A 15,498-nucleotide genomic window follows, 5' to 3' on the forward strand; every position below is an offset into this window, starting at 1 on the left:
TATAAATAGCAAAACCAGAGAAACTGATTCAGAAAATAAAGTGGTCTCTTAATTTTTTCCAGAGCTGTAAAATACTCTTAATGCTCACAATTAAAATAGCCAATCACTGAATTGACCCAAAAATGCTTTAGCGCATCGTTTCCTGATTGGTGGACATGGGTTTTCCCTGTAGTTAATAATCTTTACCACTAGATGTCACCAAACACGCAATACAGCAGGGGCTACTGGACTGCTTTCCTCCTAATGACAGATGGGTGGAAGGATTATCTTGGTGATTTTAGGCAAAGATTAGAGGAGAGCAGATGCCCTCAGTGGGTGGAGAGAAAGAGGGAGGGAGGGAGAGAGAGAGAGAGAGAGAGAGAGGGGGATGCGCAACACGAGAATGAGAGAGATGGAAAAAGAGGGATGAGTATGAAGACATGTTTGGAAAAAGGCAGTGAAGTGTAAATAACATTAAATGGAAAATGCTGAAGTTGCAATACTGATACATCTGCCAGTGCTATCATTAGCACTTACTTCTTATTACAATAATTATTACATCACAACTATCAATTAATCAATCACTTACAAAACAAGAGTCACAGGATGAGTAGCTTTCATTAGTTTATTTGTACACAGGGAAATTTCACATGTACAGTTCATAGATATAATTTCAGTCTTTTTTTCATCCCCAAAAAATGTATTAACCTTGTCACATATTCATCACATACACTGCATACATGAAAAAGAACAAGAACTTTAGGTAAGGAGCACAGAAACCAACCAAAACAACAAAAAGTAGAAACAACATCAAATTGAGGAGGCCAGAATCTCATTCATTTACATTTGATCCCTGAACTCCCTGCATAAATCTGATAAACACATAACAAACAGATATTTGTAGCTGTTCATTATTGTTATACTTTAAGGAAATATGTTTTATATCTTATATATTTAAATATATTTATTAAAAATGATTGCTGTGCTCCACATTAAACTTTAATATTTTTTTTTCTTTTATCTCTCTTTCTCTCTCTCTCTCTCACTCACACACTCACTCACACACACACGCACACACAAACACACACACACACTCTTACACAAACAAACACACATAAAACCTGTGAGTTTATTTATTTACTTTCCATCAAAAAGCATATAAATCAATAAAATAAACATACATAAACAAATGAAAACATTATACCTACATTTTTACCCTATTTGTAATGTATGTCAGTTTCCTGTTACATTGTTTGGATCACCATATGTGGTTCTTTTAACAAATATACATCTGCATACAGATATTCTGTATAACAAATAATAGTGATATGTATGTCAATTTTGAGTGTATATATAGAAAAATTACCACAATTATTTTTTATTACATTGTTTCAAATTCCACGTTATTCTTAAGGAATAATCATTCAGCTACTTTAAGCTGCATACATTGCTGACACAAATGTGCAAATGCACACACCCAGCTTGTCTAATCCCTGCAGATGTGTACTACCAATAGAATATGACCCTCTGGAGTGGCTAGATCAGCAAAAAGCTGATTTATTTGTTTACAGTAAATAAGCTTTTTTTGGCTTTATGGGTGATATGAACTATACAGACCTCATCTGTTTGTCTGCATAACAATTTAGAAAGACAAATAAAGTGTATAAATAAGATATACATACTATATCAAAAAAAATTTCCATGTCGTATACCATTAAAGTTGCTGTTCAGATGGTACAAGGTTTTTCTACAAAAGCAACAATTTGTTTGCAAGTGTAGACTGAACTAGTCTGGAGGTTGTGCTTATAAAGCTGAACTGCCTTTGCTGAAGGTCCAAAAATGGATAGTAGGAGTCATGGACAACCTTGAAAACATGGTGGTGGGTGCTCCATACTATCCATACTATTATCATGGTAGACAGATAGGGGACATAAAGAGATGGAGACAGGTTTGGCCATGGTCTCTCTTACTTTCTCTCTCTCTCTCTCTCTCTCTCTCTCTCTCACACACACACACACAATATTATAATATTAGCACATCCACCTTTGATCATGTTGGCTACACATTCATCCATCTGAAAACATGAACACTCTTTTACCATATAAAGCATAGAAACACAAGGAACTGTGCACAGCAAAGAAAAAATACACACTTATTCTCTCTCTCTCTTTCTCACTCTCTCTCTCTCACACACACACAAACACCTATGCATTCAGTACATATCTGAAATTCATCTTCATATTAAGTGCATTACAGCAATTTTGGCAGAAAGCCTAAAATACTGAAGTTAAAACACAGCACCATCATTATCCGGACTGACACACACACACTCACACACTCACAATCACAAAAACAAATTCACACACATTCCTACATTCACACCTTTCAACACACTCACAAATGCATTAATTTGCCCACAGACACACTCATCATCACACACTCACTGTCTATACACAGTAAAATCTACTGTGTTCAATTAGAGCGCATTTCACACTGCACATTTTACTGTGGACCGCCGTTTCACTATAATTCTCATTTTTCTACATGTTAAATCAATTCTTTCTCACATTAAAGTATCTACTTTCTCTATGTCTGACACTATGTGAGCTCCCGGTCTTCCTCTCCTCCGTAAAGATAGCTATTCCTCCCCACTGGTTGTACATATTCTTCTGTTTTGTCCCAGTCTGAGACCCAACCCCCTCCTCCCCCGGCCCCGCCCCCGTTAGGCCCCGCAGGATTCGGTTGGTTTATAGCTCCGTACTGCCCACCCGTCCTGTACATCTCTTCCGTCTCATTGGCCAGCTCATCTTCTCCCAGAATGCCACACTTCTCCTCGCTGGTGTCCTCGGCGTCTGCCCAGGGCTGTTTCTCTCCTGATGCGAATATACCTGAGTAGAGGTAGAGTTAAAGGCTCATTACTAAAACTAAGAATAAGAAGCTAATTTTAAGAAATATATGATAACTTTCTTTATTATATATATTTTAAAATGTGAATAAACGACTGCCAGCAGATGTTTGATACATTGAACAGGATGTTTTTTTTTTTAAACTCTGGAGATTGGAACTGTTAAGATGAATTAAAACTAAAAGGAGAAAATACCAATATTGTGATATACTGCACTGATTTTGTTTGCAAAACATAATATAGCTACTGTATGTGGCATCAAATATCAATATATTTATTGAAACATAGGTGCTCTAACCTCTCAAAGACTTCTAACCTCTAAAATTCTTATTGTCCGTTAACAGACATACTACTCAAAACCATTTAAAACCAAATTAATGTTTCTGCCACGTACCATAGAAGACCACGCCACCATAGTGAACCAGTGATGCGATGAGGAACACATACTGCCATTCTTCACGTGTCTGCAACAAACAAAAAAAGCACACTGTAGAAATGACTGTAAGCATACAGGTGTTTGCACATCTGTACAGACTGATCATAACAGTGGCTATGTAGGACAGCTGATGATGTATGATGAAGGCACAGTGTTTCGGATCCCCTGTGTGAATGTGTGTGAGTGTGTGTGTGTTTGTGAGAGTGTTGGTGCTGTGTTGTTATTATTAGCATGTACCTTATGTTTGGTCATGGCTCCCACTATAAGGGGGCACACCATGCCGGATAAAGTGCCCACTCCATTAGAAATGCCCATCAGGATGCTGGCGTATCGCGGTGCTATGTCCAGATGATTCACGTTGAAGCCTGTCACGATGAAGGAGAAGGACATTTGTTACATTGTTACATTGTTTGGATCACCATTTGTGGTGATATATATGTCCATTTTGGGTGTATATACCGAAAAATGGCCATAATGGATTTTTATGTGACTTTTTTTTTTATTCCTCCTTATTCTTAATAAATAAGCACCCATAATAATGCATTCTGCTACTTTAAACAGCACACATTGCTGACACAGATGTGCAAATGCACAGACACAGCTTGTGTAGTCATTGTGATTATCTAACATACTAATAAACCATCTGGACTGGTTCAAAACATGTGTGCTCTATGTTCTGTGATATCATTATTGTGTTAGGCTTGTTATGCACATCAAAAGCTTGGAAACAGTGGCTATAGCAGTCACAGTCTGTCTGTTCACATGCACAGTTCTAACCTTAGACTTTGACGGTCACAATCATTACCACCCACTCTACTCTGGGTGGTAATACATGCCCTCTATGACATCTGCTCAGTAAAAATGTGACTCTGTGTATCAAAGAATGTTAAATGCCCACATAACTTCAGAAAGTTAAGATGAAAAGGACCCATGCTTTACTCAAAAACAACAGAAAAAAGACATAAATACAAATAATTTTGGAAACATTATAAGCTTTTTCTTTAGGCTACCTTCTGCCTAATCATACATTTTGTACCAGACCAACAGGCCTAATTAATCCAGTGCAAATTATCACTTAACACTGTCTTGTTTTTATTTTTTTCCTCTTTCTTTCTGTTTTTTCTTTTCTGGCTTCATAATGGCTGAAGTTTCATATTTTGCTGGCTGCATGAATGACGAACCTAGCTGGCTGGCTACAGTCTGAAACTGGTGGGAGTGCCCCCTATGTGGGTGTACTTTCCTGCATTGACTGTCACAGAATTTAAAGAGAAGCTCACATAGTGTGTCGTTGCATTCAATTAATAACCAGTCATTGTCTGGGGGCCCATGGTCAGCTCAGGGATCTAGGCATTGACTCTTTGCTTGCCTTGTTGCAGCGGGGCTGCTGGTAGTATAAGGTTTGTAACATAGGTTGTAATATAGTCTGTTGAGGGTTCTTACCTGAGATAGCGAATCCACTGAAGCCAACAGCTAGTACGAGGAATGATATAGCGATGACTTTTGTATGGGAGAAACCCACCACCAACAGCAGAGTGGCCTCCATTCCAAATCCTGTCGAATACAAACATGTTAACTACAATGTGGGGTATTAATACAACAGTAACATTTTTAAACAATTGAATGTTTGTTCCAAAATGAACAGTATAGGAACGTTTTCTAAACGTTACAGTTGACATTATTAGAATGTTAAATCTGTGATTTTTTCTGGATGTTCTTAGAACATATATCCTAGAAAATTATTTCTGTTTTCTTACCGACTAACCTTCACAAAATCTTTTCAGAAAGCTTCTAAACATTCTAATAACCTTCTTCTGTTAGCGTTGGTTTTCTACTAGCTTTTGGAGAATTGCTGTGAGGATTTAATTGTATTTCATGTCAAAAGTACTGGATGGACACCATCATTCTAAAGAACATACTTCCACTGCTCCATAGCTCAGGGGATGGGGGTTTATATAACTTTAGCCCAGTATATTATTGGACTGATACATAAGGTAACAAACAGTACAAATGTGTGTCTTTATACTGTACATATTATTATACACATAATGGACCTCTTGGATGATAAAACAGTCCTTATGACTGTTCAGCAGCAGAAAGTCCAGGTGACGCACTCCTGCACATCTAAACTAGAGCGTACGCATTTATATAGTTTAGGTTCTGTGCATACCTGTTCGCTGCTCTGTGAAATATGAGTGAATCCATTCACGCATGTGTGTCAATTTAGTGTTTGAATATGAGTGTGTCATGCATCAGTGATTATTGCCGCAGCTGCTAAGCCTGGACCAGACACTACAAAAACAGACTCTCTCTCCCACATACACACGAACACACACACACACACTCATACTGTGTGTCATGTAATCATACTGCGTGCTCACCTCCACAGTTCATGAGCTTGCGGACGTTCGTGGTGGTCATTATGTTGTGGGTCCTAAGGTAATCAGCCAGCTGCCCCCCTATTGGTACTATAATGGTCATCACCAGGTGAGGGAGTGCAGACACCAACCCCACCTGAGAGAGAGAGAGAGATCACAGAGTTAATTTTTCTAGTTAAAATTATGAAAATGTGCTTTTAGACATGTGACACAGGACAATAAACTGTTGATCTTGAAACATCCTCCATTCTGAGTCATTCCATGACAGCCTGACTACGTATTTGCAGTCTTTGGCATCATTGATGTAGTGTTAAGGGCAGTTGATGTAGGGGTCTGGATGCATTGCAGTTCTGAGTCGTGCTGCCGTCTGCCAATGGTGCTGGCACTGACAGAATCGTGAATATCCGCAATCGTGGGTGTTGGGTCACTCTGTGCTCTGAGACAATCCATCAGTTGTTCCTCTCAGTGGTTTGCTGCTTTCTTCTGCTTGTGCCTGCTTTCCTCTCTCTCAATTGCTGTCAACACTTTGGCAACACTTTTTGAACTCTTCCAGCATCCCCAATTCAGGGTTCTTGCACCATTTTAAAAACCCAAATTTGATGCTTTTTAAGACCATTTTTAAGACGTCAATAAATATAATTTAAGACCCAAAACTTGTAACGCATGCAGACTTTGGTTTACATTCAGGGTAGGGTGGGAGGCCCCAGTGGCACTTACCATGCACAAAAGGGGTTTCCAACTGAAACGTTTGAGAACCGCAGTTGTAAAATGCAGCCTAAAATTATTTGTTACCTTAGTTCTCTCCCCAGTAGCTAGCTCTCTGCTAACTTTAGTTCTCTCTCCCGGTAACGTTAGCTAGTTCTCTGCTAACTTTAGTTCTCTCTCCCGGTAACTTTAGCTAGCTCTCTGCTTAATTTATTATGTACCATTCCAAATGATCCAGAATGCAGCAGCACGTCTGGTCTTCAACCAGTCAAAATGGGCACATGTCACCCCACTTCTCATTGAGCTCCATTGGCTACCAGTTGATGCTCGCATCAAATGTAAAGCTCTTACAATCGCCTACAAGGTGATGACAGAACAGCTCCTTCCTACCTGCACTCACTCCTGAAGGCTTACGCTACCTCCCGGCCGCTGCGCTCCTCCAATAAATGTCGCCTCGCTTTACCAAACAAACATTCACAGAAAGCAATCCAGACTGTTCTCATACAGAGTTCCCCAATGGTGAAACAAACTACCTTCCACTACCAGATCAGGAGAATCTCTCACTATCTTTAATAAACTCCTGAAGACCGAGCTTTTCAAAGAGCACTTACTCTCCTAACACCTAAAACACACTAACTACTTCTAACCCCATTTCCTTCTTCCCCTCCTTCACTCCTCTATCCTATTATTTCTCTTTGACCTCCTTTAGGCCCTATCTAAAGACGTTTTTACCTTAATTTCTATTACTTCTGTACTTCACTATTGTAAGTCGCTTTGGACAAAAGCGTCTGCCAAATGTAATGTAATGTAATGTAATGCTTTTCAACCACCATTAAGCACACCGTCTGAAAATGTTATACCTACAGCAAATTTACAGTAATTTAAGACAATTTAAGACCTTAATTACCCGGATTTTAATTTTAGACATTTTAAGACTTTTTAAGGACCTGTGAGAACCCTGCAATTGTATTTAAACTCTTCTCTGAAGCAAGACTTACTGTCTTGCAAAAGACAAAATGAAAAGGCTGCGCAATGATCTTATAGGAAGACTCTGATAAGGCTCCTTCTTGCTTATATAATTTTTTTATCTAATGATGTCAAACCTACCCACCAAATTGAATTCCTGCCAGCTGATTTCTTTTGGATGTAACATTTTTTTGATGATAGATGTAAATATAGAGCAAGTGATGAAACATTTCATTATTGTTTTCTGTGTGTATAGGCGTGTGTGCAGGTGTGTGTTTCACCTTGCTGATCTCAAAGCCGAACACCTCCTCAAAGTAGGCGGGCTGGCTGATGAGGAGAAGGTAGAAGGTCCAGCTTCTGCAGAAGTTAGCCACGATGATGGCGTACACTGGCATGGAGGTGAAGAAATGACGCCAGGGTGTTTTAAATTTCTGCAGAGAAGAGAAAATCAGAGTCAGTGTCTTTCTCTCTCTCTCTCTCTCTCTCTCTCTCTCTCTCTTACTCACACACCTACACATACCCACAGCACAGCAAAATAAAAGAGAGGAGAAATGTGCAGCAGGGAGAGGACAAGCTGTTTCAATGTGTGTCAGCTTGTGTGTGTGTGTGAGCAAGAGCGCCTGTTTTTAACAGTGGACGTGAATAAAGAGCTAAACTGTGCACCTGAAGGGGGTTGACCAGTCCTGCCGACTCTCCAATCGCCTCCTCAATGTATTTCCTCTCCTCAGGAGTGATGGTAGGATGGACAGCAGGACTCTCATAGGACACTAAGATCCAGAACATGTACCATAGTATCCCAACACTACCTGAGAAAGAGAGAGAGCAGAACAAGAGATAGATGAGAAAAAGAAAATTAATTATCAATAATATTAGTCTTAATAGATCCAGGTATCAGAAGTTCCAGAAGTATCATGTACAGCAGGGGTAATTAATTAAAATTCAGTTTGGTCCAGTTAGAGAAAATTTCATCAGGCTAAGGTCCGGACCGTCGTCAATGTTAACTTGTGTTATAATTCAGTGTTTTATTCTGTTTACTGAAGAAGACTAAAGTAGTTTTGTCAGTGTTTTATCAACAACTGAAAGACAAAACAAATTACATATACTAATATATTTCAACAATATGTATTGTTTAAAATAGACCTGTCACAATAATTACATTATCAACCTATCATAAAATAAATGGAAACACCCCCAATAATATAACATATTGAGTCTAATAATGTGAATCTGTATGTTCACTTTGTTTCAAAATGCTATATTTATTCTGTTTGATTTTATTTATATTAGATTTAGGCCTGCTTGTCATAATAATAATTACATAAATTATAAATCATACAATATATGGAGAAATGTTTGCGGAACTTGGCCAAAATATCAGCTTTTTTTTTTTTTAAACAGTAGTTTTATTTTATTTAATATTATTACTGTAGCATACTTTATTATGTTGTGGGTAAAACTTATGGGGGAAGTTGCCAATGCTTTTTGTCCTCAGGGGGCTGCCTTAGTTTTGAGGTAGGGTTGTTTTGGGACCAAAGAGAGCGCGCCTGCGTGCGAGGTTTTTTTTTTTTTGCTGAGGAGTTCTCATCAGGTGGAGTAAAGTGGAATATTTTGCACTCTTGTCTCGGTTGTTTCTCTTTAATTCCTCCAAGTAACACCGCCCGGTTACATTACTGTTAGTATGTTTTATAAATTTGATATTTTAATGTTTTTTTCTGGTGTGACCATCTGTATTAGCTTTTCTCACTTTGTTCTCCCACTTCTCACCGCCTGCTTCGCCTGTGTGGCTCCGCGCGCTCGCATCTGCACAGATCTGATTGGCAGAGGAGAGCGTTTGATCTTACAGCACACGTGATTGGTCTGTGAGTTTACTGCGCTGCAAAGCACGTAAACCATAAAGACAATAAAAGTTCCGCCGCTTTAAATGAACACGGTCAGAATTAAATCCTTCTCAGTAGTTTATCGGTTTGGGTCTGGATTGGACAACGTCCGGATTGGACAACGTCCAGGTCCGGACCCCGGCCCGCCTATTAGTGATCTCTGATCTACAGTATGTGGACTGTGGACTGAATGGGGACTAAAGTTGTGTAGAAGATTTGCTTCATGCTTACCGTATACATAAAACACAGAGGACCATCCGGTATACTGCACTAAAACTCCAGCTAGAGGCATGGCCACCACAGCACCAGCATAGGAACCTGTTTTAGACACACACACACAAACACATACACACAACTATTACCATTCTAACTAGTTCACTGAAAAAAATACTGAATTTATTTTTATTACAGATCCATCAGAATGATACATGTCAGTTTGTCAGTTTGTTGCCATCTTGTGACCCCTGAGGTAACCAGGAATGTGTTTAATGTTCAATGTTCACACATACAAAATCTCTGACATGTCGTTCTAATAATATCCAGCATGATTTTACCAGTTGAAATAGTATGTACAGTAGTGGTCAAACATTTGGACACACCTTCACATTCAATGTTTTTAATCTTTTTATTATTTCCTTCATTGTAAATGAATACTGAAGTCATCCAGACTATGAAGGAACACATAAGGAATCATGTAGTAACTTAAGTGTTAAACTAACCCAAATACAAAATACAGTGTAGAGACTACACTGTGTTGCTTTAGGTGGCTCTTCTCTGCGGTTCTGTTAACTTGTAGTTTCTGAGGCTGGTAACCCTAATTAACTTATCCTGTGCAACAGAAATATCTCTTGCTCTTCCTTTTCTGGGGTGGTCCTGATGCGAGCCAGTTTCATCGTAACATTTTTGATGAGCTTTCTGACTGCACTTGAGGATATTTTCAAAATTCTTAAAATGTGTCAGATTGACTGACCTGTATTTCCTAATGCCATTTTTTTTCTTTACTTAGTTGAGTAGTTCTTGCCATAATATGGATTAGAGCATTGATCAAATAGAGCTATTCACTCTATACCAACTCTACCTCTTACTAACTCCACAACTGATGCTCTCAAACACATTGAGAGGGCAAGACATTCAAGTATCATTCAAGTATCAAGGATCATGACCATGATCATTTAAATATCCTTCAAAATCAAGTTTACCCGTGTTTTTATAGATAATGTTTAGTGTTAGAGGCCCAGCACTCCATACTAATTGTAATTAACTGTGAGTGAATGGTGTCTCACCACAGAATGCTGTTGTGGCCAATCGACTTCTTTCAAGGGGCGGAGCCCATTTGGCCCAGATTCCATGGCAAGCTGGATATGATACCCCCTGTGATTGGAGAAAAAAACAAGGTTATATAAAATGAGAAATTAAATATATTGTAAGCCTGTCTCAAAGTTTTTTTCTCAAACTTATACCATATTTTCTGCACAATAAGGCACACTTAAAATACTTAATTAAAAAAAATGTCAGGGCACCTTATAATCTGAATTTTACCAGTCAGGTTGTAAGAAGCAGTAAAGACACTCTGCTGAAGTACAGCTATATACAGGAGTTTAAGTTTAGTTCTCCAGCAGTATTAGCATTAGCCCCTAACCGCACTAAGCATTAACACTTTTGCTATTAAGAGGTGAGTATTATTGGCCTGTAGCCTGCTGTTAACCCTGGCTAGCACTGTTGGAGCTGCATTAGCATTATTAGCACTATTGCCGTTCAGAGGTGAGAATTATCGGCCTGTGACCTGCGCGTTTACCATGTTAAAATAAGCTATGTGAGACGAATGGCTATAGCTAATATCGCCCCAGCATACCGGAACACTCAGAGTTCCTCAGTGCAGTGCTAACCGCGGCTAATCAGTTCAGATTCTTACAATATGTAAGTCATCTAGTGGATTCAAGGCTTAAGAGGAACACTTTTTTCAGAAGTGTATAATAAACTGTTGCAGTAGCTCTTTTAGACCCACTCATATTAACACAGATGGCGTACCTCCACAAGACCCTGGCATATCCTGACCATTATGACACATCCATAGTGGACTCGTGCCGCAGCCGGTATCAGCATGTTCAGAGTGGACGTGGCGACAATCGCAAAGCCAAACACTCTGAGAAAAACGCAACAATCAGAAACACACAAACGCTTTAGAATACAAACATACACTATAAAACAGAAACATGAGTACAGTGAATCTGTATCATTCAGAGAAAATAAAACACAGAGGGAATAAAGACCTGTTGGCTGCAAATTTCTGACAGATGAATCCGCCCGGGATCTGTGTGACGATATAACCCCAGAAAAAAGAGCCGTGGATCATCCCCACTGTCTCTGGATCCCACGTGAACTGAGCAGCCTGGACAGAAGGAGAGAAGAAAAGGGTTAGAAAATGAAGAGTTAGAGATGGATGGATGGATAGATACAGTCATTGTGCCCCAGCAAATATTGATACTAGGGGTGTGCCATATCGTATCGTACGTGATAATATCGCCAAAAAGTTTGAATATCGTAAACGATATTATACCCTGAAATATTGTGCCATATCACTCACCCATCTCAATTATCACATTAGAGTACTACTTTTTTTTGCTGTTTTTAGCAAAAGAAAAATCCACACTGCTCTCATTTACCATAATATATCTACTAGAGACAGATTATATCTGTCCAGTATCACTTATTGTACTTTACTCCTGGATATATGGAGTTATTTGGAGTGCATTATTATTCGTATTGTGACATTCTGGATCATTGACTTCTGTTACAAATCTGATAAAATACATATTTTTTTCTCAGTTAGACATATCATATTGCATGCAATAATACAATTCTAAAAAAGTTTTCTAATTCAGTGTTTTGTCATATCGCCAAAAGTATCATTATCGTGAAAATAACATGAAATATCGTGATATTATTTTAGAGCCATATCGCCCACACCAAATTGATACCTTAGAGGTAAATTCAGCACTGGTGAGTCTCCAGTCTCTCCTCAGACTCTAATGACTCTTAACCACCTATAGTGTGAAATTATTTTGAATTGTAATCAGATGGTTGCTGTTCCTTTACTTAAAGTAGTTATACAAGACAATATAATATAAACTGGTTCATAAAACATCATAAAATTAAGTCATCAAACATAAATGTGAGGCTAATCTAGAAAGAACAGTGCACACAAGTAAAAACATTCATTCATACCATTTGGATCATATGGATGTTTCAATTACGGAGGTCACTGAAAACCGTTTTTTTAAAACACTTTTTATCATGCTTAGGGATTGTTTTTGAAATAAAAAGGTATATCAATATAAAATAAAATCAAATATAAAAAAAAATAAGCACAGGCCTCCAATGCAATGGACATAAAAAAAGATATAAAATATTTTGAATTCAGAATACATTTAAAGATTCCCCATTAAAACTGCTACTATCAAAACATCTTCCGCTTTCCTGAGCAAATGCGTGACAGATAACCCCTGAATCTGAGGGGAAAATATCTGCTGTGCTGGGTGTCGTGCCTGCTGCAACAGTACTAGGAATTACACAAAGCTGATCCCTCTTCACAGGTCACGCTGGGACGAGGCACATGCCAAAACCTGCAGCCAATACCAGAGCAGCACTGTCATTCAGACCCATTTATTTTTGGTTCATCATTTTCAAAGAGCAGTTAAAACTGAAAAGAACTGTACATTTATTTCAACCAAAAATAAAAAAAGTGTTTAAATACACTAACCCCTGATTCATCTGAGGGATTAATACTTAAAAAATTGTTTCTCATATTACACAGTGTAGTTACAATTATAACCTAACTAAGGGTAGACCTTGAATTTCCATACTCATAACACACCATTAGCACTTGGATTTTTACCCCTCTTTACTTTACTAAGCTCCAGTCTGGAATTAAGCAGAGAGCCAATGTGTATCTGTTCCAGAGAATTCTATTTTATTCTATATCAATATTTAACTCTACACTGACTAGGCAAGCTGTGTTTTAGCAGTGATTGCAACTTACTTTAGAGTAGCTGAATGCATTATTTGGAATGGGTGTCCATAAACATTTGAACATATGGGGGAAGTTTCCCAGACAAGGATTAAGCCCAGTCTTAGATTACACAGAATTCAGAATGGAGCTTTTCCATTGAAAGGAAAATATAGCCTACAACTAGGCCTAATCCTTGTCTGGGAAACTGCCCAATAGTGTAACTTTTGATTTACATGAAAGGTTCTGGCAACCAAAAATATTTGCCTGAAAATGGCAAAAAAGCACTTTTTGTTTTTCAACTGAAAGACCAAATATATACCAACCAATCACCCCCAGCAACTGTGCTGCTCCATAAAGAGCAGGGAGTGGGAGACAGAGTCAACAGGGAGACCTGACAAATGGCAGTTTTTGGTTTATTTTATGCTATACTCACATGTACACTGCCTGGCCAAAAAAAAAGGCACACACACTAATAGGTGGTTGAACCGCCATTAGCTGTACAGGACTAGTATAGTAAAGTTAGCTGACCTGTCTTAGCCTAAGCATTTTGTTTGTTTATCTAAAGACTGCCTCACATGTGATTTGAGCAGCACTGCTGAGGTCAATTTATGATTAGAATAGCACTGCAAAAGTTGCATTGCTGAGGTAAATGTAATGTGCTTTTCGTTTTTTCTTTTGGGGTGTGAAAAAGGCAATTTACTTTATTCACTGTTGAAAAAGTGGCAAATTGTGTTTCAACTGGAAAGCACCAAAAGTGGTTTCTCCAAGTGGAACACCTTAATTTTTTTTAAGACCGCAGAGACAAGAATGCTTGTCGCAGCCACTGACAAGAAGCCAAGGCTTATGACTAAGTTTGAATCCCAGGGTTCCATGTTCATCGCCAACTCACCTCTATTATAGGCTTCTTTCCACGGAAAACGGTGTGCTCGTTGACCATGCTGACGATGGCCACGCCCAGATTGCAGCGAATGCCAAAGGAAATGCAGAAGCCCAGGCCGGAGAGGATGGCGATGATGTATCGGCGCGGCAGGCCGAAGCATGTGCAGTCCACGATGGGGAGTTCTTTCTCCTCCACCAGCTCCGGCCTGCCCTCCGCCGACAGCTCGATGGTCTCCCCATTTGCTTGGCGCTTCTCAAGGATCCTAGAAAAAAAGAAGAAGGAGGAAGAATTTAGACTGAGATCTTGGAGCAAAAAATTCTGAGGACAGAGCACATCAAACTAACAAATCAGGCTCAAACCATGTTCTCAGTTACTTGAAATGAAAGGTGGGTCCTTTGGATGCTTGACAGTCATAACATATCACAAATTTGTGCCTTTAATCCAGTGTACTGAAGGTCTCAACCATGTTCTGATGTTGCCAAGTGACCAAAACAACACATTGCTAGCTGTTCAGAATAAGTCAACAATATCTGATTCAAATAAAATAGTACAAATAGTACAAAAAACAGAATAATTATTGAAAAATCAGGTTATACCTAACAGGTAATGTCATAACAAAAACAATATACAGCTTGTTCTTTGGTCCACCCATTCCTGGAACATGTGAGCACCTGATTTAAACACACAAACACTCTCTTACTCTGTTACTCTCTGTCTCTAGTGTTGGATGAAAATCACCTGAACGCATGCCTCTTGAAAAAAAACATAGATGGAAGGAAGGAAACAAACATAACATTAATGACCTCAATGAGCCCTGAAGCTCCCCAAAGTCCCATACAACTCAGACAGCAGCAACACAATGAAAATCACATGGAAAAATTGTGTGGGTGAAAATCACCCGTCGCTAGCGTTTAGGGTTAAGAAACATATCTGAAATGCCTGCAGAAAGAGAATTGCAGAAATTGTTGAAGAACAATATTCTGGAACAGTATGGATTTTAGTATGAAAATATTGAAACAATGTGGATGTTTCAGTGAATTGATGATATTCTATGAGATCACCAATGAGAACAGAACATGGATTCTCACTCCTCTAAATATAGATAATGAGTATATTCTTAATGAGGATGAGGGAGATATATAAGAACACTGGGAACAAGGTATACTTTTCGGTAAAGAGGTCATTTGGGAAAAAAAAACGTTTTGGAACATAACATATAAAGTGTGAATGGAGAAAGAATGGAAATAGACAATTTGGATCATGGACAATATGAATTTGGGAGAATAGGGTGGATCTTCTAGAATAGAGTGAATGAGGGGAAAACATTGTAGGAACGTGTGAATAATGAGAAACTTTATGAATGTGG

The 15,498-nt window shown here is 38.6% G+C and overlaps 1 protein-coding gene across 1 annotated transcript in view; it reads right to left on the reverse strand.

The window, feature by feature from the left end:
- Positions 1-590: 590 nt before the first annotated feature.
- Positions 591-15,498, reverse strand: part of slc17a7a (solute carrier family 17 member 7a) — a 33,570-nt gene continuing 18,662 nt past the window's right edge. The window contains exons 2-13 of the mRNA XM_007256286.3: positions 14,142-14,394; positions 11,514-11,632; positions 11,272-11,386; positions 10,527-10,614; positions 9,475-9,561; positions 8,030-8,172; positions 7,648-7,797; positions 5,699-5,831; positions 4,761-4,871; positions 3,558-3,685; positions 3,279-3,348; positions 591-2,867 (exon numbers count right to left, since the gene is read on the reverse strand). Coding sequence (XP_007256348.2) covers positions 2,578-2,867; positions 3,279-3,348; positions 3,558-3,685; positions 4,761-4,871; positions 5,699-5,831; positions 7,648-7,797; positions 8,030-8,172; positions 9,475-9,561; positions 10,527-10,614; positions 11,272-11,386; positions 11,514-11,632; positions 14,142-14,394 — 1,687 coding nt within the window. The 3' untranslated portion in view covers positions 591-2,577. The remainder of the gene's footprint in view (positions 2,868-3,278; positions 3,349-3,557; positions 3,686-4,760; positions 4,872-5,698; positions 5,832-7,647; positions 7,798-8,029; positions 8,173-9,474; positions 9,562-10,526; positions 10,615-11,271; positions 11,387-11,513; positions 11,633-14,141; positions 14,395-15,498) is intronic.

Source organism: Astyanax mexicanus, chromosome 19 (assembly GCF_023375975.1).
Source record: "Astyanax mexicanus isolate ESR-SI-001 chromosome 19, AstMex3_surface, whole genome shotgun sequence".
NCBI classification, from domain to species: domain Eukaryota; kingdom Metazoa; phylum Chordata; class Actinopteri; order Characiformes; family Acestrorhamphidae; genus Astyanax; species Astyanax mexicanus.